Source organism: Solenopsis invicta, chromosome 10 (genome assembly GCF_016802725.1).
Source record: "Solenopsis invicta isolate M01_SB chromosome 10, UNIL_Sinv_3.0, whole genome shotgun sequence".
Classification (NCBI taxonomy): Eukaryota; Metazoa; Arthropoda; class Insecta; order Hymenoptera; family Formicidae; genus Solenopsis; species Solenopsis invicta.
Window position 1 is genome coordinate 14,341,599 of NC_052673.1, and position 26,388 is coordinate 14,367,986.

The 26,388-nt window shown below is 33.0% G+C and overlaps 2 protein-coding genes and 1 long non-coding RNA gene across 3 annotated transcripts; 2 read left to right on the plus strand and 1 right to left on the minus strand.

Moving 5' to 3' along the window:
- The first annotated feature begins 7,175 nt into the window (after positions 1-7,175).
- LOC120358792 lies at positions 7,176-8,428 on the plus strand. The gene is made up of 3 exons (XR_005575660.1): positions 7,176-7,717; positions 8,013-8,105; positions 8,277-8,428. It is a non-coding gene; the product is annotated as an uncharacterized LOC120358792 (long non-coding RNA).
- Positions 8,429-8,967: 539 nt separating this feature from the next.
- Positions 8,968-13,373, minus strand: LOC105197058 (isocitrate dehydrogenase [NAD] subunit beta, mitochondrial). Its single transcript, XM_039454165.1, has 6 exons — positions 13,267-13,373; positions 11,483-11,545; positions 11,205-11,414; positions 10,582-10,973; positions 9,983-10,172; positions 8,968-9,562 (listed from the first exon to the last, which is right to left on the minus strand). Exons 1-6 carry the CDS (start codon positions 13,306-13,308, stop codon positions 9,332-9,334), a joined length of 1,128 nt encoding a protein of 375 aa, XP_039310099.1. The 5' UTR covers positions 13,309-13,373; the 3' UTR covers positions 8,968-9,331.
- Positions 13,374-15,131: 1,758 nt separating this feature from the next.
- LOC105197059 (methenyltetrahydrofolate synthase domain-containing protein) lies at positions 15,132-20,695 on the plus strand. Its single transcript, XM_011163272.3, has 5 exons — positions 15,132-15,552; positions 15,814-16,199; positions 16,522-16,868; positions 16,939-17,182; positions 17,639-20,695. The coding sequence occupies exons 1-5, from the start codon at positions 15,537-15,539 to the stop codon at positions 18,020-18,022; spliced, it is 1,377 nt and encodes a 458-aa protein (XP_011161574.1). The 5' UTR covers positions 15,132-15,536; the 3' UTR covers positions 18,023-20,695.
- Positions 20,696-26,388: the final 5,693 nt, after the last annotated feature.

The following is a 26,388-nucleotide window of genomic DNA, read 5'->3' on the forward strand; positions in this document are numbered from 1 at the left end:
AATCTCACAACACGTTCTTTGAACTTTTTATATGATGTACTTAAGATTAGATTCGAGTAATGACGAATCAACCAAAATCAAATCAAAGAATTTATAAAATAATAATTCATATATTTTACAATGCTGGAACAAGTTTTGTTAACTTATTGATTAATAATTATACTTAAAAATTACAAAAAGAATTATACAAACACAATTATATAAACACAAATTTTAAATTGGTTACAAATTAATGTGTGATTAATGAATAATTACTATTTTTTTAAATAATAATTAAACTTTTTTAAATAATTGACGATTATCATTAAATTTTAACTAATCACTTTTATTAAAAAAAACAACATAAAAGAATAATTATACAAAACCGTCGATAATTCAATCTATAATTAATTGATTAATTATTAAATACGGTTATATACATTTTAAATTGTTAATAGATTGTTCTAATAAATAAGTACATTAATCGATTCATGATAAACACTATAATATAAGTATTTTAAAGAAAGAGAAATAATAATTTAAGAATTTTTTCTTTCAATGTTGTAAGTGTAAGAGACATTGCGATCTGTCAAAAAAATAACTTTTGCTGTTGATTCGGCATATGTGCAATTACGAAGTACGATTCGGTATCGGAGCTTGATGCAATGTGCACTCTGACTTCTTGTAACGTTATCGGTTCAGAAAGACCATGTCTCACTGAACTTAGCGTCTGACCGGTCGATCAGCTGGATTAACCACGATTTGTGAGCACGTCGCGGGTTGACAAAGCACCCCAGAAAGTGCGTCTCCTTTAAGTGACTTGCTGCCTGCGACTATGGCTTGTAAGATATAAGTGTCGTATGAATCGTGGTTAAAAAAGCTTAGTCGACGTTAGACGTGCGTTAAACGTAATACAAAAGACAGAACGCATTCGCAACGACCTCAGTATCGAACCCGTATCCATCTCGTCCAATTTGCTAAGTCATTGTTTCGTGAATCGCTTGATGAGCAATGTCTCTTGCATGTACCACGAGAAGATGCTTGCAGCGCAACAAAATAACTTTTTTGCGGAAAGTTTTTTATCTTTGACATTTCAAATTTTTATTTCTATGTCAATTTCTTATGATAATTGCACTAGACATTGCGATTCGTCTAGAAAATAATTTTCGCGTTTCGTTGTACACCTCTGAACTTATGGGGTACGATTCGGTATTGGAGATCGATGCAATGTGCACTCTAACTTCTCGTTACGTTATCGGTTCAGTGAGACCATGTCTCATTGAACTTAGCGTCTGACCGGTCGATCAGCTGGATTAACCACGATTTGTGAGCACGTTGCGGGTTGACAAAGCACCCCAGAAAGTGCGTCTCCTTTAAGTGACTTGCTGCCTGCGACTATGGCTTGTAAGATACAAGTGTCGTATGAATCGTGGTTAAAAAAGCTTAGTCGACGTTAGACGTGCGTTAAACGTAATACAAAAGACAGAACGCATTCGCAACGACCTCAGTATCGAACCCGTATCCATCTCGTCCAATTTGCTAAGTCATTGTTTCGTGAATCGCTTGATGAGCAATGTCTCTTGCATGTACCAGGAGAAGATGCTTGCAGCGCAACAAAATAATTTTTTTGCGGAAAGTTTTTTATGTTTGATTATTTCAAATTTTTATTTCTACTTCAATTTTTTATGATAATTGCACTAGACATTGCGATTCGTCTAGAAAATAATTTTCGCGTTTGGTTGTACACCTCTGAACTTATGGGGTACGATTCGGTATCGGAGATCGATGCAATGTGCACTCTAACTTCTCGTTACGTTATCGGTTCAGTGAGACCATGTCTCATTAAACTTAGCGTCTGACCGGTCGATCAGCTGGATTAACCACGATTTGTGAGAACGTTGCGGGTTGACAAAGCACCCCAGAAAGTGCGTCTCCTTTAAGTGACTTGCTGCCTGCGACTATGGCTTGTAAGATACAAGTGTCGTATGAATCGTGGTTAAAAAAGCTTAGTCGACGTTAGACGTGCGTTAAACGTAATACAAAAGACAGAACGCATTCGCAACGACCTCAGTATCGAACCCGTATCCATCTCGTCCAATTTGCTAAGTCATTGTTTCGTGAATCGCTTGATGAGCAATGTCTCTTGCATGTACCAGGAGAAGATGCTTGCAGCGCAACAAAATAATTTTTTTGCGGAAAGTTTTTTATGTTTGATTATTTCAAATTTTTATTTCTACTTCAATTTTTTATGATAATTGCACTAGACATTGCGATTCGTCTAGAAAATAATTTTCGCGTTTGGTTGTACACCTCTGAACTTATGGGATACGATTCGGTATCGGAGATCGATGCAATGTGCACTCTAACTTCTCGTTACGTTATCGGTTCAGTGAGACCATGTCTCATTGAACTTAGCGTCTGACCGGTCGATCAGCTGGATTAACCACGATTTGTGAGCACGTTGCGGGTTGACAAAGCACCCCAGAAAGTGCGTCTCCTTTAAGTGACTTGCTGCCTGCGACTATGGCTTGTAAGATACAAGTGTCGTATGAATCGTGGTTAAAAAAGCTTAGTCGACGTTAGACGTGCGTTAAACGTAATACAAAAGACAGAACGCATTCGCAACGACCTCAGTATCGAACCCGTATCCATCTCGTCCAATTTGCTAAGTCATTGTTTCGTGAATCGCTTGATGAGCAATGTCTCTTGCATGTACCAGGAGAAGATGCTTGCAGCGCAACAAAATAATTTTTTTGCGGAAAGTTTTTTATGTTTGATTATTTCAAATTTTTATTTCTACTTCAATTTTTTATGATAATTGCACTAGACATTGCGATTCGTCTAGAAAATAATTTTCGCGTTTGGTTGTACACCTCTGAACTTATGGGGTACGATTCGGTATCGGAGATCGATGCAATGTGCACTCTAACTTCTCGTTACGTTATCGGTTCAGTGAGACCATGTCTCATTAAACTTAGCGTCTGACCGGTCGATCAGCTGGATTAACCACGATTTGTGAGCACGTTGCGGGTTGACAAAGCACCCCAGAAAGTGCGTCTCCTTTAAGTGACTTGCTGCCTGCGACTATGGCTTGTAAGATACAAGTGTCGTATGAATCGTGGTTAAAAAAGCTTAGTCGACGTTAGACGTGCGTTAAACGTAATACAAAAGACAGAACGCATTCGCAACGACCTCAGTATCGAACCCGTATCCATCTCGTCCAATTTGCTAAGTCATTGTTTCGTGAATCGCTTGATGAGCAATGTCTCTTGCATGTACCAGGAGAAGATGCTTGCAGCGCAACAAAATAATTTTTTTGCGGAAAGTTTTTTATGTTTGATTATTTCAAATTTTTATTTCTACTTCAATTTTTTATGATAATTGCACTAGACATTGCGATTCGTCTAGAAAATAATTTTCGCGTTTGGTTGTACACCTCTGAACTTATGGGGTACGATTCGGTATCGGAGATCGATGCAATGTGCACTCTAACTTCTCGTTACGTTATCGGTTCAGTGAGACCATGTCTCATTAAACTTAGCGTCTGACCGGTCGATCAGCTGGATTAACCACGATTTGTGAGCACGTTGCGGGTTGACAAAGCACCCCAGAAAGTGCGTCTCCTTTAAGTGACTTGCTGCCTGCGACTATGGCTTGTAAGATACAAGTGTCGTATGAATCGTGGTTAAAAAAGCTTAGTCGACGTTAGACGTGCGTTAAACGTAATACAAAAGACAGAACGCATTCGCAACGACCTCAGTATCGAACCCGTATCCATCTCGTCCAATTTGCTAAGTCATTGTTTCGTGAATCGCTTGATGAGCAATGTCTCTTGCATGTACCAGGAGAAGATGCTTGCAGCGCAACAAACTAATTTTTTTGCGGAAAGTTTTTTATGTTTGATTATTTCAAATTTTTATTTCTACTTCAATTTTTTATGATAATTGCACTAGACATTGCGATTCGTCTAGAAAATAATTTTCGCGTTTGGTTGTACACCTCTGAACTTATGGGGTACGATTCGGTATCGGAGATCGATGCAATGTGCACTCTAACTTCTCGTTACGTTATCGGTTCAGTGAGACCATGTCTCATTAAACTTAGCGTCTGACCGGTCGATCAGCTGGATTAACCACGATTTGTGAGAACGTTGCGGGTTGACAAAGCACCCCAGAAAGTGCGTCTCCTTTAAGTGACTTGCTGCCTGCGACTATGGCTTGTAAGATACAAGTGTCGTATGAATCGTGGTTAAAAAAGCTTAGTCGACGTTAGACGTGCGTTAAACGTAATACAAAAGACAGAACGCATTCGCAACGACCTCAGTATCGAACCCGTATCCATCTCGTCCAATTTGCTAAGTCATTGTTTCGTGAATCGCTTGATGAGCAATGTCTCTTGCATGTACCAGGAGAAGATGCTTGCAGCGCAACAAAATAATTTTTTTGCGGAAAGTTTTTTATGTTTGATTATTTCAAATTTTTATTTCTACTTCAATTTTTTATGATAATTGCACTAGACATTGCGATTCGTCTAGAAAATAATTTTCGCGTTTGGTTGTACACCTCTGAACTTATGGGATACGATTCGGTATCGGAGATCGATGCAATGTGCACTCTAACTTCTCGTTACGTTATCGGTTCAGTGAGACCATGTCTCATTGAACTTAGCGTCTGACCGGTCGATCAGCTGGATTAACCACGATTTGTGAGCACGTTGCGGGTTGACAAAGCACCCCAGAAAGTGCGTCTCCTTTAAGTGACTTGCTGCCTGCGACTATGGCTTGTAAGATACAAGTGTCGTATGAATCGTGGTTAAAAATGCTTAGTCGATGTTAGACGTGCGTTAAACGTAATACAAAAGATAAGACGCATTTGCAACGATCTCACTATCGATCCATCTCGACCGATTTACTAAGTCATTGTTTCGTGAATCGAGTATCAAGTAGTATCTTTTGTACGCGTCATGATAAAGTTACATTAGATTTAAAGTTCATAGGCAATGTTTAAAATTGCCGATGACGTACTAAAGAATGCCGTTCAAAACTTTGTTATTTTTTTCAGATCAATAATAAAAAATTTAAATTTAATTATGTAAATGTAGATTATCATTTCTGTTTGTTAAAAGCATCAATATTGAAAGAAAGAACATAGAAGAGATTTGTTGATAATTAGATTTTAAGTAAATTTAAAAAACTTTTATTTTAAATTGCTTTTTATTTTGCAAATTAATTTTGAAATTTACTCAATATTTAGATTTATTATTTAATTAATTTTATTTTTGTGTTTTTTTTAAGGTGATCATTAATAATAGTGAATAAAAATTTCACTATAAAAATGGTATTTATTAAATTTGTTTATTGTGTTTGTTAGCGATCAATTTATTTTATTTGGACACACGTATAAATTTGAGATTGTAATTTAGTCTTATATAAAGTTTTATTTACTTTATCATATATTGTTGAATCATAATCGTATATCTAATTGTGAATTCTTTTTTTTAATTTGTACTTTCCATATATCATATTCTAGAATAAGCTAGAAGTATGAATAACTGGTCTGGCTACTTTTGCAGATTTTATACAGTTCAAGTACTCGGGAGAGCAGATTTCCGTACCGATTAACATGAAATTCTGAGAAAATAAGTAATCAACTTTAAAAATTTTTTAAAAGTATTAATTATATCATTAAACATAATTATTTGTAATTTTCTTCTTTAGAATACACACACCTCCACAATAAATATATTTAAAAATTTTAATTTTTTTAAATGTAATCTTATTTGATTCGTCATTACTCGAATTATCTGGTTGACATACAGCCAAAATACATTTGGCCAAAATCAAGGAAAAGTAAGACCAATCTGGTCAGAAAAAAAGCAATCTATTAAAAGTGATCGATACTGACCAGAAATTATATAGTTTGCATAAATACATGTGTGTACATGTGTATACATTAGAAACAGAAATCCAACCGAGTAAAAGCGTTATAGAAAATGAAATTGCGATACATTGTCCTTTAAATCTCGGGTGATTGCTGGTTAAGTGTTTTGCTGGAACAATCAGCAAGTAGGCTCATTGTTAATTGCAATTAATAATGACGATGGCTTAGCCAGTAAATAGAATCGTAGGTCGCAATTTAGGAATCACGCTAATTTAGCCAGTTAATATCTATTTTCACTAACGCAGATTAACTTTGATCTTGGTTAAATTTAATTTTTATCATTTTTTAATTCTAAAAATTAGAAAGAGATAGAGATTAAAGTTTAGCTAGATTAATGGAAATGAACATAAAATGCTCATTATATTATCAGTTTTAATCAGTAAACTTAATAAAATTATACAAAACGGTATTTTTATCAAATTGTGTGTACACTCAAAAAAACAAGTAGAATTTAGTAAACTTGTTTCTTACATACTCATAGACGCACACTCACACACACATACATAATTATTTTAAAAGTTTTTAATATCTATTTGCAATGTTTATATATAAGTATCAAATTTATTTTGAACAAATTATTTTAAACATATTCTGAAACCTAGTAATTTAATCCTTTAATCAAGACTTATGTTAAAACAAAAATTTAATTTATTTATTAGTCTTGATTATTTCTCTTTTTTAATAAAAGTTAAAATATTTGAAATATTTAGTAAAATGTAAATAGTATAAATATTGAAAAATAAATATTTTTTTATAAAGTGAAGAGTTTTTCTAAAATTGTGATGTGTATATTTTATGAATATTATTAGAAAATATTTTTTGTAAAAGACAAATAACTGTTACTTAAAAGTAAGAAAATTGAGTAATTGCTTTTTCTAGCAGAACTGCCTTTTGTAGATACAATGTACAAATTGTTATATTTTTAATTATAATTATTTTAATTTCTTATAAAACTGTTTCTAAATATACGCATTTAATTTATTTTTATATGTTTCAGCAAAATGAGAAAAATGATAAGTCGGATATACATTGATTCGACATCGATGATGTCGATAACTTTACCGGATATTGAAAAATATCAATCGATGTCGATCAAACGTTGATAGCATTTAAAATCTTTGATAAATGTAATTAATAAATACCGGTTAGGTATTTATTAATTATAAAATTTAAAAATTGCACAAAAAGCTAAGCTAATTAAAAATTGCATTAAGAAATTAAATTTAGTTAAATTAAAAGTGTATTTTTAAAAGTATTATTTATATTAATTGTTTTAATAAATGTTTAGACTTCTGGTATAATTTTTCCGTCGTTTTAGTCCATTAAACGATTCCCGAGGAATAATTAAATTAATGCCGATTTGGTATTAATTTGGATGTTGATATTAATATTTAAATAGCATTAAAATTCGAACATTTTAACATTGATATAAACGTCAAATTTGATTTTATTTCAACCGTCAAAATGATATTGATTTGATGTCGATCCGACTTATCATTTTTCCCTGGGGCCGCACACTAAACTCATTCTATCCATGTACTCGTATATAGCTTACGTACTCTCGTCACCGAATTGAAAATAAAAGAACCGCAGCCGGTTCATCGCGTCGCGCGTTTTATTTCGGGAGTGCCGTTTAAGTTATCGGACTAAAACTTTTGTAAATAATTAGTCCGCGCGCGATTATAATATATTGTCGCGAGTGTTTTTCGCGAGTGTTCAACGGGAAAAGGAGGAAGAGGAGACCTGACAACCAAAATGTCTTGAGAGAAGACATCGGGCTTAAATGCTGCAATTTTTGAGTGAATATAATTTCTTATATATTTGAGAAAACTAAATAATTCTTTTCCATTTACTTGAATTAATCTCGATAAATAATTTAAAAAAATATACCATTTAAATATACCATTTAAAATTTTGTAAAAGTTTATTTTTATTACGTTCTTTCAGATGTTATATATAACTACATTAGAAAATATGAAATTTTAAAAGTAGGATTAAAACTTTGATGTGTGCGTAAGAATTAGTACTTTAAAAATTGATCATTTTGAAGGCAACATTAATTTGAATCTTATATATGTATGTTTTGTGTTGCAGTATCATCGCAGCTACGTGATAAAGCAGCAACTCAATTCTGAGAGGAGAAGGAGGCCTAGGAAAGGCATCAGGCCTCAGCGGAGCAACTTTGGGGTAAATATAAGTTTTTCTTTATATAAAATTTACAAGTTTCTCCTATCTATTCGATTTTATTCCAATAAATTTAGAAAAATTTAAAGGAAGTATTTATATAAAATTTTATTTTAAAGTATTGATTATTTTGAGCACAGTTTTAATTATCTCTTATGTATTTGTGTGTTACAGTATCATCGCAGCTTCGTGGCTGAATAACTCCGCTTGTTGCGCATCGGATCGGTGAGTCAAAAATCAATTTTTTTATTTCTGCTTTCAATGTTGTGCAAATTTTGTTTTATAAAGGATTAAGAAGAGGGACACTGAAAAAGAGTTTAGTAATAGCTGCCAAATGTTAGATAAAATAGAATTAATTAATTTATTTTATTTTATTAATTTTATTTGATTAATATAATCAAAACTTTTTAAACATTTTGTAAATATTACTAAATTTGATAATACTTGCTAAATATTCAGAAGAGTAAAATGATTTCTTAATGGATACTATTTCACTATACATTTGGTAGTTATTATCAGACTTTATTTTTAGTGATCCCATCGTGCAATCGTATTGTATTTTCGCGAGTGAGTAAGTGCAACGTATTCTGATGATTTAAAAGGAAGAGGAGGAAGCTTAAAAGGCAACTTTAAGGTAAGTTAAAATATTTGCAACATATACAAGAACGTATGCATAACTTATCTAGTCTAACTAATGGATATTTCAATCTCATGTTACAGGAAATGCATATCTTGATCACTGTTAATTTATTATTTTAACAGTTTTATTTAACTTTCTCGAAGATTGTTATGGAGTGTAAAGATTTGAAAGGCTCATACATCTATATTATTATTTATGATTGCTTAAAATAAGGAAAACTCGTAATATTTTAATAGGATGTACATGATAGCGTAATTTATTATTTATAGATATGGTACAATCTTGCCTATTTTGGTCTATTATACAACTATAATTACGCAGTCTGTACATCGCACTTCTGCGACCTAATAGTTGCAAGAAACTTTGGATTTTCTCTTGTTTGTACAGAACATACAGAAAGTTACTGTTGCAAATAAAAATTTGCACCATCACAGGTTCTTAGTATGATATAACTTTACAAATTTAACGTATATAAGTTAGTTTTATATTTCCTATAATAGGTGCAGCACACTACGATTCGCACAGTTGTTCCACATAAAAATGAAATTTTGACGCCAAGGTCTACATGTTTTCCTATGAGATTTTATTGTTAACGCAGACTATGTATCACGGCGGCGATGAATTCCGTCGTCGAGCTTTGTCCGCCTAGATCTTTCGTTAGCACCTTTCCATCATTCAGCACGCGGTTCAATGCCTCCCGGATCTGCTCGCCATAGCGTTTGAGATTCGAGTGATTCAGGAGCTTCACTGCGCACAACAACATCGCCGTCGGATTCGCGACGTTCTTGCCGACCGCCTCGGAATACGTGTGCCTCGCACCCTGTTGAAGGATACGAATCTTAGTAATGTGCATTTTAAAATTGACGTGAGTCAAGTTCTCTTTTTCATCTTAATTGCAAATAGATATAGTTCTTACTGTCTACCAATAAAATTACATATTGCAAGTAAAAAAAAAAATCTTTTCTAATCCAAGCAGATCTTGATGCCTAATAAAATTTTCTGCGTAAATTTATATATATATATATATATATATTTTTTTTTTTTTTTTTTTTTTTAGTTCTATAAACCGCGCGCCAACAATTTTGTCGATTTTGATTCACACTCTTAAACTAAAGTGTAATAATAAAAATATATATACATTTGCACAGAAAATACTATTAGGCACAAAAATCTCCTACTTGTGACACATATCGATCATATATTGATTTCTATGATTAGGTCACATAAAACCAAGTATTACCGGTTCAAAGACAACACACTCAGCGCTGTAACTAGCACCTGCGACGACTCCGGCACCGCCGACCAGACCGGATGCAAGATTATCCACGATATTTCCATACAAATTGGGCATTACCATGACGTCGAATTGATGTGGATTAGAAACCATTTGCATGGTGCAATTATCGACGATCATCGTCTCGAACGTAATCCTGTTTTATTAAAAAATAGGAATCTAAAATATGGAACTTAAAATGCAGATTTAACTTTGTGCATTTTTTTGTGAAAACAGGATGGAGAAGTCATTCTATTGTAAGTATAACATTTTTTTATTTGTCATTTAAATTTGATTTAAAAAGTATTATAAAATAATATAAAACGTCTATTTAAGTTTTTCTAAATCACATGTTTAAAAAATCGTGATTTTATTCAAACACAGTTTTTCGAAAAATTATATCAATCATTAGATTTAGATTTATATTTTATTAAGCTTCTGCCTCTCTGTTTTCTGACAAATCTTGTTGTTTTTTAAAAATATAATTTAGGTAAACTTGAATAACGTCATTTCATATCATTCTGTAATAAAAAATTTTAATGTGATTAAAAAAGTTATAAATGTACCTGGGATACAATTCGGCAATTTCTTGGCACGATCTAAGGAAAAGTCCGTCGCCAAGCTTCATTATATTAGCTTTATGAACACATGTGACTTTCTTGCGATTATTCTTTACAGCATAGTCAAAGGCAAACTTTGCAATTCTTTGGCTTTTAGTGGCAGTCACGATTTTCAGGCATTCGACCACTCCTTTCACAGATTCGTGCTCCAATGCGGAATACTCTCCCTCCGTTTGTTCTCTGATGATAACACAATCCACGTTCTGGTGACGCGACCTGATACCAGGCAACGATTTTACATGCACCACATTCGAGTATAGGTCCAGACTCTTACGTAATTTCATATTCAAGGTCTGCAATTCTCCCGTCATAGAGTGGTCTGGAGTTGCTAGAATTCCCTATTACACAAAACAACATACAGTTACAAATTGATTTACAAAATTATATACAGAATTTATTAAAAAATTTGTAGTTTGTTTCATGTGATAGAGATAAATTTTAAATGATACGTTTTAGGTACCAATATTCAATGATATATCTCATTAACTATATATATATATATATATATATATATATATATATATATATATATATATATACAAAATTATGAATAATGTAACTTATCAGACCTTTAGACAAACTCGATTTCTAGCGATACTGTTAGAGACTTGATCCAGAGGAGCGCTCAAAGTTGGATTAACTTCAGACAAGAAGTAAGGTTCAAATTCAACCGGGACATCCGCAGCTTTGAAAACACTTTGAACAGCGACCACGAGTTCCGGTCCAACACCGTCTCCCGGTATCAGAGTACATTTCAGCTTTCCTTCTTGTTCGACTGTCTGAAAGAAGTAGCAGTTACACCTGCGGTTAGACACTTGATTATCAATTGGAGAATAATAATGCTTACCGATTCTTGTTGTCGAATTGTCCCTACGTGCAGGGCCCTAACTGTGCTTTTCTGAGCACAAGCCTACGAACATAAACCAAAAATTACAATTTATTGAAGGGGGAAGGTCATGTAATGGGCAAAAAAATAAATTTTTTTTGCATAATTCAATATTTTAATTGGAGAACATATGTAATAATTCTTTAACATCTTCTTTGCAATCTGCACCTCCTTTTATATAAATATTTGTGTAATAAACAGCTGTTCCAGCACAATTGGTTTAAAAAACTCATTGTTTCTTTTAATGTCACTATTTTATCAATTTTTTATTTTGTAATTTTAAAATAGATTTATGCGAACGTATATTTATTAACAAAAATTTTTATTTTGAATTTTTTATTTAAAATAAAAGCAACGACACTCTACACTTCATGACACGAAGCTCTTTTCTTCTTGAGTGATTGAATATACGCTTTTGTAATTCTAATATTACAGATATATTATATAATAATAAAAATATTTTTCAAATCTTCAATAGTGATAAAATTTCAAAAAAATTAATTCAATACATTCTTCGCAATAAATTCTTGAATATTGGTGAATTTTTAGCTGTTTACAAATGACCTTTCCCCCTTAAATATAATAACAATAATAATTTGCTATAAATATTAACAATATTACTTATTTGCTAACACAATGACATAACTCAAAAATTGTCATCTTTTATCTGCAAAAAAGAATTCTGGTAAAAATTTAATATACTGAGTAAAGAGTTAATGATACTTTTATTCCCTTGCAATTAGTATAAATCAAATCATACTTAAAACTGATATTATAAAATTTTAATAATTTAAAACATTGAACCTAAAAAATTTTGTTTTTTGAGTAATAGTGTTGTTGCAGCAAATGAACGATAAAATCTAAACGTGATATTACAAATATGATGTATATTAAATACAAATATATTAGATTAATTACACATATGTTATACAGAGTGTTCATTAATGGTTGTCCCCACGTTTTACCATAAGAGCACGCATTTGTTATTTCTAATATAATATGTTCGAAATACATATCCGTCGATAAATCAGGCTCCTATGGTAAAAAGTGTACAATAAAAGGTATAACCATTAAGGAACACCTTGTATATACATGAACATAATTAGTTAAAAAAATTTAAAGAAGCACTCATTACATTTCCGTTTACATGTAATATTTCTTTTTCAGAAATATTTCAAAAGTAGGATCTCCGGATAGAATTAATTCTTTTAATTAACTGAAGTTAATCAACACTGGTCCTGTTCTGTTCACTGTACATACTTCTTATCAGTGTGATTGGTTTCTTCTTGCGTAATTAATTTATTGCTTCTTTTTCGACAAATAACAAGACGACTTGTCGCATGAAATAACAAGTTATCACATTATTTAATCAGAAGGACTTCTCTGATTAAATAACATGATAAGAGAGCTCGTGAGCGCGGGTGTTCGCCACGATCGAGATGCACCAATTCGCGCGACTGGGCGGGTCTAAGGGATGCGTTCGCGATGCATCGAGGAGCACGTTCGCGTTTCTGACTCGCAAAATGACGCAGATGCATCTTGGATAAAAATATCGCAATGTAAACGTGCACGACACCTGAACGTACGATGCCCTTGCAATCGTCTTCCTCGCCGTGCCGACGGAGCGGTTGCGTTACTTGTCATAATCGTCGTAACAGATCTCAATCGAGGCGTCCATCGCAATTCGCAGATGCACGCGACGATATTCCGGAGGCACGGGCGACGGAGAAACCGTCGATGATTACCTGGGAGAGCGTCTTGCAGATGTTTCTCGCGAACAAAGCCATCTTTCACGACGGAGCCGAGCACCGACTGCTCGTTTCGCTCACGCTGGCAAACGCAGGGATGTAGTAGCATTCGGAGTCACTGCATTAAATTTCATCAAATTTGTTCATAAATACTTGAATAAAAAGCGTTCTATTCTGAATGAGAAAACATTTGAGAAAATTTTTGCGGTTTGTTATGGAAAGACAGCGTTGATTAAAGTAAAATCTTCATACCCTCGTGGAAATTTTTCTTATAGAATTTTTCATATAACTTATTTTACAGAATTTTTGTAAATTTTAAGAATTTTTTATAATTTCTGTATAATAATAACATTATAACTTTTTAAAAGATTTTTTAGATTTTTTTTAACGATTCTATACGAATAAACAATGAATAGAAATATTGCAAAAATTTACATCTTTTCTAGAATTCTTTTTATATATAATATATATACATAAATTCTAAAATATTTTAAGATTTTTTATTCTACAATTTCTAAAAAAAAGACTTATAAAATCTGAAGAGAGATATTTTTTCAGAAAATTTTATAAATTAAAAATTCGAAAAGTTCACAAAAATATGTGAGATATGTTTTTCCAGGAAAAGTCTCTTTAAAAAAAATGAAACAAATTTTTAAATGTAATGAATTAAAAGAAAATGCAATTATTTGTCTAGATTAAGATTTGACATCTTGAAAATCAAACTAATCAAATTTACAAAAAAATAGAGACAATTGATAACGTTACGATTAATCACGTTATTGCTATAAAATATTAATTATAGTTTATTAAGAAATCAATTATTTTAGGTTCAAAGAAGTTTAATTTGTATCTAGATATATTTATCCATCGATAATCGATTTGTTGTCGAAATCGTCAAACTGATATCGTTTCGATATTAATTTGATAAATTATTTCTGATTGGGAAAGATTTATATGTAGAGAGAGAACATTGGATATTTTCGACTATGTTCGTCCCTGTTTAGCAGTCACGTGGTCAGCGCTATAAGCAACTTGTATTCTCTCTCCCTTGCACTTTGATTATTTTCTCTTTCTCTTCAACTATGTTCGAATCAGGATTGGACATTTATTTAAAAAAATTAAATAATATACATTAAGTGTATACAATGTAAATTATGTTTCATTGTCATTTATGTAAACAATAATTCATGAATTATAGAAGATTTAAATTTTATCAAAAATAGTAAAAATTATATTGGATTTTTTCAATTTTATTATTATATATTTTTTTATCAATATTAAAGTTAGATATATCAATAAACTTATAATTTAATTATTTATTTCTGTATTGTGTTATCTAATTTATAATAATTTATATTACTTGTTTTGTTTATATAAAAAATTGTGTAAATATAATATAAACAATACGTAAATAATCCATGTAGACATAATTTTGTACGGCATAATCCTGATTCAAATATGCAGTCATTTTGTTTTAAATGCAGAGAACAGATAAGTTTTTTAATTCATTAATTGTAATCAATCGCACATACAACTTTGTTCTGTAAAAGCTACATTTGCGCATAATGCGACTGATCAATTGCTGAATAAAAAAAACTCGCCTGATATCGTCAAGAGACATTGTGAGGATGAATAAACGCGACAGGAGATAATAAGTTTGTTCGCGTCGCATGCTCCAAAATACTTCTATTTGCTTCAACGTGCTCCAATAGCGTTTGCAGCATACGTATTGGAGCACAGTGGACTTTAAAGTAGGAGTATATTAGAGCACGAACAAACCTAATAATAAGATGAATCAGCTGATCCGGACTGGCTTGGAGTTCAGAACAGTGAACTAGGGAATTAAATGCTCCAACATCTCAGTTCGCTGTCCCGTACTCCGACCCAGTCCGAGGATCAGCTGATTCGTTTTATCGCCTCTTGTCGCGGTTGTTCGTCGACCATCATCGAGATCATCCTCGTAAACGACTCGGAGTAACACACCAAAATTCCGAAATATTTACTCCGCGTCTTCATGGGGCGATCTTGCCTTGCGAGCGAGATCTCGCGTTCACGAGGGGTGATCGGATCCTCCCTAGAGGATTACGATGCCGCGGAGTTTGCGAACGTGGGGCCGCCTAGAAATAGTTACGGCGCGGAGGGGAAGAGGCCACGCGTGGACGGGATAAGTTGTGTCTATTTTTGCGGGAGAGACGCTTCCTAGGATCTGTCTTTCTTCCGAGTCCTGGACTTTTGTCCTTTAAGATTCCACTGGTAAACCAGTCAAGATGACGGAGAACTTGCGTGAGTGGCTTTCCGTTGCAATCGGCGCAACAGGCGTTACTTTAATCCCCTGACGTTTCTATATAGCTCTTAATGTCAAACAGAAGTAATGTGGATATTTAGATGTTTGTATACAAGAGACGTGAATATATCTCACACCTGTATATGTATCTCACCATATCGATGTTATTTTACAGAAAATATAAACTAACATATATTATATTGTTCCTATCCTTGTATTAGTTGATTCTTACACGTTTTCTTGACATGTTTTTTTTGCAGCCGAGGAGGTAACAAAGTCGAGTTTTCGTCGCAAAGTATGGGACTACATGATGAAGAACGAGTTGGTGAACTTCCCCGTTAACATATACAAGCGTATACCGAACTTTAAAGGCGCTGCGGAGGCGGCGCAGCGATTAATCGAGTTGGATGAATTTAAGAAAGCGAGAGTCATAAAGATAAATCCGGATAAGCCGCAAGAACCAGTGAGATTTTTAGCTCTGGAAGCGAACAAAGAAATCATCGTGCCTATTCCCAGATTGAGAACTGGCTTATTCTTACACGTTACGCCAGTCGCCGGTGCAACGAAGGAACAGCTGAAAGCGCTAGCTTCCATGCGTGGTTTGGAGCAAGCGGGTAAACCACTTGGATTGGATTCTCATATTAAGGTGAATATATCACATCATTTACGAAGGATTGTTTAATAAAAGAGAAGGTGGTATTACAATCCTTATAGATATCGTGATCATTCGTAATATCTTTGTTATTAAGTGACAAATTTTAATTATACTTATAGAATCATTTGTTCAGTAATCCCCCCAATTAGGCAACCAATTGATACCAATACATCAATATACCAATACTAAAGATACGATATCAAATTACCTTTTCATTATCTAGACTCTGTATTTTATGCTGTGTAGATTTATCTCTACAGCGGAAGATATTAATAATTCTAAATATTTATTATGTATATTGTACATTATTCAGGTAGATCTCGTTGTTCTGGGATCGGTATGTGTCAGTCGGGATGGATACAGGCTCGGCAAAGGGGAAGGTTTCGCGGATCTTGAATTCGCGATGATGATGAGAATGGGCACAATAACGGAAAATACAATTGTTGTCACAACGGTACACGATTGCCAAATCGTAGATCACTTGCCATCGCAATTGTTCAAAGAATACGACGTGCCAGTAGATATAATTGTTACTCCGACGCAAACTATATACATAGAGTCGAGATTAGAGAAACCGTCTGGCATTCTGTGGCACATGCTTAGCGAAAGAAGACTCAAAACCATGCAGGTATTACAGCAGCTCAAAGAGATGGATGAAAAGTATGCATTAAGTTGCCTGAATCACATTGAGCAGGCTATTTCGTGTAAATACATGGTTATTCTTTCGCAGGGATGGCAAAGTTGTAGTTCTGAAGGAAGTCGATTCCGATGTGGAGATGCGCCAGTATATCAAGAATCGCGTTAAATATTCAAAAAGCAAGAAACGTTTTAATGCAAAGAGAGATACGCCTAATACAGAAAGCACTATGGAAAGCGGCAAAGATAAAATCGACAAGCCGCGTTTTCCACGAAGACGAACGTATAAGAAACCAAAAGTTGAGGAGGAAAGTAATCCTCTCAATGCTGAAGTACAAGTAAGCGTTCTTTACGTATATGTATCAAGTTTCACAATAATGTATTTTTATTAACCCTTAGTAACGCTGGCTGATCTTAGAGAAAAATCAAAATTATCCAAGTACAAGAGGTCACTGATGATCAAGATACCAGTTAAAATGAAATTTTATGAATAAATTAAATCTTTCTCTTTTTCTACTAACCTTTTGGATTTGACGATGAGTCTATTGAACTTACCGCCAATTACAATTGTTATTAAAATGTTTATTTTTTTTTATACAGGATATATCATTCTGGTTTTTTGAAATTATTTAGTGTTTTAGTCAACATAAATTAAATAGATCTTACAAACTTAGTAACTGTATTACACATTTTAACATCAGTTTTGGAGTTTCAAGCTAAAAACATTTTATAAGCTATTTATTTATACATTTTTATATAACATTGTTTTATAACTAAATGGCTTTTATTTATAGACAAAGGAAAACAACACCAAGAACGCGACTCGGCGACGTAAGAATCTTCGCGCTAGAACAAAAACGCATATCGATTTCTCGTTAAAGCTTTCGAATATCTCATCCGGCGTTAGAGTTCGCGATTTAAAGAACGCACTCTTGATGCGTGGCGTTAAGCCGAGCGAGATAACTTGGCAAGGATACCGCGGCATATGTTACCTTCACTTTAGCAAACTTAGAAACGAAGCTGCTCCGCCCGATCAACCGGTTCAGGTAGATTCGATCGTGGCAAATTTGCAGCAGCTTCGAATCGGTGACTCCGTGAATGATGAAGATGGGTTTATATATGTAGAACCCGCAAAACCGATTTCCAGAATTGAAGTAACCGATGTGACGACTGTCTAAAAGTTTATCGAAAACATCGAACACATGTAACTACATGTTGTTTCTTTGGCCGTTTACATTTTGTCGTCGAACGTAGGGATGGACGTCTTCCAAAGTCAATCCTTTTTTTATGAAAATTTTGTTATATATACTAAGAGTCCCAAGCAACGCACGTTTCTCTTTATTTATAAACTTTTTAACAAATTTTGCGTGTGAAAACTACAGCTGATACTTAATTAAAAGCTATTAATTGACATTTCTAGCTTCTTTATCTTATTTTTGTTGTTTTGGTCATTGATCGAAGAATCTCTACAATTAATTAAAGCCATTAATTAAAAGATATGTTAAATAAGTAAATGTTTTCTAAAATTAACTAAGCGACGTTAATGTTAGACCATAAATTGCTGATTTAATTGCTAATTTAATTTGAATGACTTGAAGAAATTGTGCAATTTCTGGGACATACTGTATCTTAATTTTTTTTCCGGATATTAGCTTGAATACTTAAAGCACACGCAGTACGTATTAACATTAACATACGTCTTATATAATTAAACGTCTTATATAATTTCACATTTTGCTGTTATTTTACTTAAATCTATATATTGGTGTTGTACTTGCAAATTACACCGAAGTAACATCGACGACGATGCTTTGCGTTTCGGTTTAAGCTAAGATGTGATATATACCTGGTGCAGTGCGAATATTAATATTTGATAGTTATCACATTAACATACCACATATTTTTGGTTAGTGATTTTATTTATACTACTTTTGTAATAATATTAAGCCGTTACATTTTGATGTACAAGAAAATATCGGGTAATTTTCCAACAAATTTATCGCAACGCCCATGAAATAATCTGTGATCAAAAGATACTTAGAATAAGAATAAGTAAAATAGTTGGGAGAAACAATAACAGGCACAAGATCATTAAATGAAAAACATTATAGTTATGAAGATTTTATATACATACATGCATATATATATATATATATATATATATATATATATGCATGTTTGTGTGTGTATGTATCTATAATTGGGACATATGTACATTCGCACTATTTTTAAGTGAAATATTTTTATTGCTTTTTTATTAATTTAAGTGAATTTGAACTATAGCGCTTCATAAACCTTTCCACACTTTCAAATATTCAACTATATTCTTTTACAAAATTGGAAAGAGTAATGCTTTACGCGTAACGCCATTGCTTTGCTGTACCTTTTTTTGTCAAACAATCGCTACTTTTTTGTTTGATCGATTGTTACTGTTATCGTTACCATTTGTAATTATAACAGTAACATTTTTACAGCAACGGTAATGAATTATATCGTTACTTTTTAATTAAACATACAATGCGTATAAACTATGTTGCAAATAATTAAAATCATTATAGGTTTTGTTATTGAATTGATCAAAGAGCGATAATTGGATACCATTTTAAAAGCAAGTCATCAAAATTTTGTGAAAAAGTAACAAAAAAAAACAGTAAAAGCCGTTAAATTTTAAAATTAATAATGAATAAAAGTAACAAGTTACTTTTTACAAAATGTAACATGTTACCTTTATAAATTAACATTCTTAATTTTAATTTTTGACTTTGATCTTTATGAATTCCTCTAAATGATATACATTAATTATTCTGTACCAAATCTGCACGTTATATTAAATTGAAGAAATACTCAAACCTGGCTCATTGATAAGAAATAATTTGAGCAAAGAATCTTTTCAAATTTAGAACAGCTAATGAAACATCCGGGACTAGACATTTCGGCGTCCAAGACAAAGAAAAAATGCAATTATTAACAAAAAATAAAATATAATTAGAATTAATATTAGTTAAATGATATTTAATTTATGAATTAAAATGTAAAAATGTATATTACCATTTTTACATCCCTTCAAATGTTTTACAAGAGACATGTTCCTCGTTTGGCTACAAGTCCTGAGTCTGGAAACATCAAATATATATTACTTTTTGATTAATTTTTGGCGCGAATTAAAGTACATAATACGTGTGATAAAGGATTTGCAAAAAAAATTAATACATGCCATAGATATATATTGACTGTTGTTGTATCTCTCCACGGAATACCGAAAATCATTTTCAATTACTTTATTTATTCTCTGCAGAAATATGAGTTGAGATTAATAGACGAGTAGGATGCATATCTGCGATAATATCTGATGATGAATTATCTAACGTTATAGACTGATGACAATAGTTTAAGTGTCGTTTATAAAAGACACCCGAGACAGAAGGTGAATTATCGACATTTCTTCATGTTTAAACAAAGAAAAGTACTCTATTTTTCTGAACAGATACACACAGATATACACACACATGTACGGATGCACACGCGCATATTCTAAATGAAGATAAATACAAATAATATATTTTCATGCTCTAGCCGCTTTATAGACATGTTGCGGTCTTCCATGTATTGCTATTATTCGAGCGTGCAGGGAAAATAATAGGTGCTTGCGTGTTGGCTGAAGAAGCAAAGAAACGGCAATACTTTGTGATATTAACCAATATAATTTACCTTATTGTTTCTAATCGCGCCGGTGACATACACGTAGAACTAATGATTGTTTCTACGCGCAATAGACTTATCATGCTATTACTTGCGTATATATCATGTATATAAATCTTGCGTATATAAAGATAACATTTCTTTTTATTAAATCTCCGTCTACGTCAATGATTTTGAGTACCGCCGCTGCTCCAATTGTCCGTATCCAAGATGTCACCCTCCTAATAATTCCTGAAAATAAGTATGCAAATTTATAAATACTATATAAGTTGAGTGTGTGAAGATAGCATCTCAAGTGTGAGCATCTCACGATTAAACTGCGTATTAATTAGCAACCAGCATAGTTGCATAATTCTTGATAAGCTAAGTTTTAAGAACAGTTCTGCCAAATTTATTATAAAAATCTTGGTTTTAAGAAATGAGATGCTAACTTCCGACAATGTCAAATAGTATCTCACCGCATCTTGAATCTTTAAGGAAGAGAAAAATCCGTAAAGTTCTGAAGTCTAGATAGGTTCAGTGAATAGTTCTGATAATTAAAATCTAATAATTATAAGTAATCATTATAAGAAATGTACAATAGTAAAATGCTACAGTTCTGGCACGAATTTTGGGGTGTACAAAAATTTTAAATGGCGAATTACGTCTCCACACACAAGCTCGTGAAAAGTTGTGACAGCTAGCACACTTTAAATAACTATAAATAACTACTATGAATGAAAAACTTACACCCATAGGGAGATGCTCTGACACTGCCGCAAGATTTGGGCCCCAAAAATATTTTTTCTAAAGCTCTCGACATATTAGAGCGTTTTCCGAAAAATTCCGGTCGATTCCAATAATAATTAATTAACAAAAAATTAATAACTTCCGAAAAAGGCGATATTCAGTATATATGGGTGAGATGCTGGACTTTTTCGAAAAGTTTTGTGTACTAAAAATTATTCCTATAGTTCTCAACATATTAAAGAGCCTTCCGAAAAGTTCCGGTCAATTCAATAATTTATTAATTAAAAAAAAAATTGCTATCTTCGTGAAAGATGTATTTTTGCCTATATAGGTGAGACGCTGGTCTATATTTAAGAGTTCTGTGTACAAAAAAATATTTTTTGTCTAGTTCTGAACATATCTACGCTTTTTGGAAGTTATTAATATTTTGTTGATTAACTAATATCGGAATCGACCGCAACTCTTCGGAAGGCGCTTTAATATGTTGAGAACTGTAGGAAAAATATTTTTTTGTACCCAAAACTCTTTGAAAAATATCAGTATCTCATCCATATATGCAAAAAATCGGCTTTTTCGAAAGTTATTAATTTTTTGTTGATTAACTAATATCGGAATCGACCGCAACTCTTTGGAAGGCGCTTTAATATGTTGAGAACTGTAGGAAAAATATTTTTTTGTACTCAGAACTGTTCGAAAAATATCAGCATCTCACCCATATATGCAAAAAATAGACTTTTTTGAAAGTTATTAATTTTTTGATTGACTAATATCGGAATCGACCGCAACTTTTCGGAAAGCGCTTTGATATGTTGAGAACTGTAGAAAAAATATTTTTTTGTACACAGAACTCTTTGAAAAATATCAGCATCTCACCCATTCATATGAAAAATCTGCTTTTTTGGAAGTTATTAATTTTTTCTTGATTAACTAATATCTGAATTGACCGCAACTCTTCGGAAGGCTCTTTAATATGTTGAGAACTATAGAAAAAATATTTTTTTGTACTCAGAACTCTTTGAAAAATATCAGCATCTCACCCATATATGCAAAAAGTCGGCTATTTTGGAAGTTATTAATTTTTTGTTGATTAACTAATATCGGAATCAACCGCAACTCTTCGGAAGCCGTTTTAATATGTTGAGAACTGTATGAAAAATATTTTTGGAACCCAAAACTCGCGGCAGTGTCACAGTATCTCATTATTATGCAAATTTTGTTATTCATAATAATTAAATATTATTATCAGAAGCGGGTGAGAGTCCGCAACTCTTCACGAACTAGTGTGTAGCGACACAATGCGTGATTTAAAATATTTCTGGTGCCCAAAACTCGCGACAGTGTTACAGCATCTCTCTCTCTCATGTGAATTTTTTATTCATAATAATTATTTATAATTGTTATAAGCGCGCTGGCTGTCACAACTCTGCACGAGCTTGTGTGTGTTGGAACGTCATTCGCCATTTAAAATTTTTGTACCCAAAACTCGTGCCAGAACTGTAGCATCTCACTATTGTACATTTCTTATAATAATTACTTATAATTATTGGATTTTAATTATCAGAACTATTCACTGAACCTATTTAGATTTCAAAACTCCACGGATTTTTACTCTCCCACCATTAAAGATTCAAGATCCTGTGAGATGCTATTTGACATTGTCGGAAGTTAGCATCTCATTTCTTAAACTCGCGATTTTTATAGTAAATTTGACGAAACTTTTCTTAAAACTTAACTTATCAAGAACTATGCAACTATGCTGGATGCTAATTAAGACGCAGTTTAATCGTGAGATACTCACACTTGAAATGCTAACTTCACGCATTCAATAAGTTGCGATCTTTCGAATGCTCGTGTTTTTCTTCTTAAATACAAATTCTTAGATAAAACCACCGCGATCGCGAGACGCAACAATTTCATTTTGAAGATAGTAGGCCAAAACAACTCACGAACAACGTAGTAACTTTTTTCCATCGAAATACCTCAATTTTTCTGTTTTTGTTTGCTCACGATTGTCTTCCGCATTGCAAGATGAGATTAACGAGCAGTAATAATTGCTTTCCCTTTACAGAGGCGCGAGTTCGTTTTATCATTTCTTTTTTTTTTATCGGGTGAGTAGCGGGAAATGAAGGAATTAAGATGGTCGTCGCGGAAACGCCTTTCATTTTTTATCGGACTCGTAGTTGAAATTGCATTAGTTTCGATTGAACTTCCCGATAAGCGTTTCGCGGGAGTTTACCATCACAGACGACGGCTTTTCTCGGTGAAGCAGAAAAAATAAGATTTATATCTATCTGCCGTGCATGTGGGTAAAGCAATTGCCACGAGCCACGAGTCGGAGGATCGGCCCCGTGGAATATCTTCCCTTAAAAATAGGCCTTTTCTTCGTCGCAAAGAAGCGTCAAAGAAGCTTAATATAAGCTAAGCGTAATTACAGTTTTTACGATCCTAGGAGAGAAAGACCTCATTTTGCCGTAAGAGGGCTAATTTGCCAAGCGCGTAAAGGCAATTAAAAGGGAAACGTCAGATCCTTCGGGTTCCATTAGGTCGAATTTTCTTATTTAACGGCGCCTTTATCGCGCAAAGCGCTCCGCCATCGGCTTTCATCGGCCTCCAGAAACTAAACTGCATTATCCCCTATTGGATTTCCCCATCGAAGACCGGCGCGATTGCCGTTCTCTACCGCGCTTCGTTACTCTTCTCCGTTAAGAACCACATCTATCCGCATAGACACTCCCGTCAGCATTTATTCTGCGGAAAGCTGTTGATCCTTTAGCACATTTTATAAAAAAGAGAAAACGCAATTTTTCTCTCAGACAAACCTACATAGGAAAAGAAAATATTCTCCTTTTTAGAATATCTTTATTTTTGAAATATTAAATATACACTGAAATAAGTTTCTATAACATTAAACAGGCATCCCAGCATACGGAGAAGATTGCATATTCCTGTGTATTCCTATAGCTGTTCCCATGCGAATATTTTTAAATGAATATTCTAATATCGTTATATGAATATGAATCTTTTTTATAATTCAACTTTGAATATTCATAATTGAATGATATTATGTATATACTATGGAATATTTTCCAAGTTTTACTTTTTGTATTTTTAAGAGTTTTGTACAATAGAAATGTTCGAAAAATGATATAACAAATTAAATCATAGAATATTCTTTTCTACGTGGGAGAATAATCTTGAGGAATATTATGATACATAAAATAGAGAATGTACCTTTGGAAACATATGAATATTCTTGGAATATCTACCTTCTTAAAAAAGGTTTCTTAAATGAATATTCAATCGCCTCCTAATGGAAAATCTGAAGATATTCTATGAACTAATCGAAATGGAAGCTGATGCAAAATCGGTTTTTTTTATATAAAATATTTTAATAATCAGCGTTGTCTCTTAAAATTCGTTGAAAAATTTAAATTTTGTATTTAACGTATTATAGAAGGAGAGAGAATTTTTCAAATAGAATTGACGCTAATTTGCAGCGCTTTATTTGTTTGAACAAATTAAAAATGTAAATTGAAAGGGGGCAAAAGAAACGTTGAAATGATTTTCATTCATTATAAGCCAGCGTTCACGATCGATGTTTGCGCAAAGATATTAAAAATACACCGAGTCAATAGTTTAATCGTCGCGTTACTCGCCACTTACAGCGTCGATCAAACGCGATAATTGGCCATTATATCGGCTTGCAAGAGCTTTTACAGATGCAATTACGTCGGAATATTTACCCCTTTTTTAGATGCGATCCTCAACAGTCTTGCTCGCACAATTGCACAATTGCACTCCATAAATTGTGCCAGTTGCCGTGCTGTAAAAACAATCGTTAATTTAGTTGAAAATTGTACATTTTCTCATCGAAAGAACTGACACGATACAAAGAACGTTTTTATCACCACCTGTTTTGCATCCACGGATCTTTGATCGGTTTGAAATAGAAATGAAAAAAAACCGAGTATTTTTTCGGAGTAAAAAAAACCAGAAAAAAACTGTTTTTCGCCAAAATACTAAAAAAAGATATAAAATTTGTTTTTATATATATATATATATATATATATATATATATATATATATAAAACCGTTATATATATATTCATCGTTAAAACGTTTGAGAGCATTGTTAAAACGTTATTTTGATATTGTTCCATATTTTTTTATATTTATAATTTCAAATCGTGACGGAAACGTTCTTGCGGTGCCTAATAAGTCTTTTCGTTGAATAAAAGTATTTTTATGTAACTTTTTATTGTATATATAATTGTTGTGATTAAATAAGTGCAAAAGAGATATGTTTTTAAACAATATAAACTTTAAATACACTTTTTGCTTTCCGACAATATCCTAAACGTATGCACTTACAATTATTGTATTACATTTTGATTGTTTACAACTATCTTTACACAAAAACCTTTGGCTTAACGCAAGAATAAATTTCTGGAACAATAGAATGGAGTTAAATGTGCTGAAAAAAAGAATATCTATCCGAGTAAAAATACTTTTATAGCGGAAGGAGAAAACTGAATCTCTTACTCAAAGCTTTTAGTCAAAGTTCCCTTTTTTTCGGTTATTTTCATTTCTAGTTCGGTATAAATTTTTCGAGGCTTTTGCGTTTATATTGTACACGTGCGACCTGCTCGCATCACTTTAGCGATATTTCACAGTGCATGACCGGAATATATATCGCACGGTATGGGGTAGGAGAGGCACGGTGACCCCTTTCACCCTTTTCTCACCCTCGCGAAACGGCGCCAGTGCTATCGATTATCCGGCGCTCCTTCGACGGTCACGCTCGGTTAATGCCAAATTCTATCACGTTTGCGATTCTTGAATGTGAATCGCTAATGACAAGGGTTCAACGGTTCCTCATAATTCAATCCGTTGAACGATGTAATCCCAGGAGCGCAGTTCAATTACAAAATTGTGATCGCGAACGAATAATTAAATAAATGTTAAGTAAATAAGTGAATAAAATGTTTGCGTTTCCGCAGCTTACACGAAAAACATATTTTTTTTCGCGAGAGCGAATACAATTTTGTTCACGATATGTCCGTCCGTACTTCGCACAGGGATTTAAGGATATTATTATATACGAAAACGCGTTATC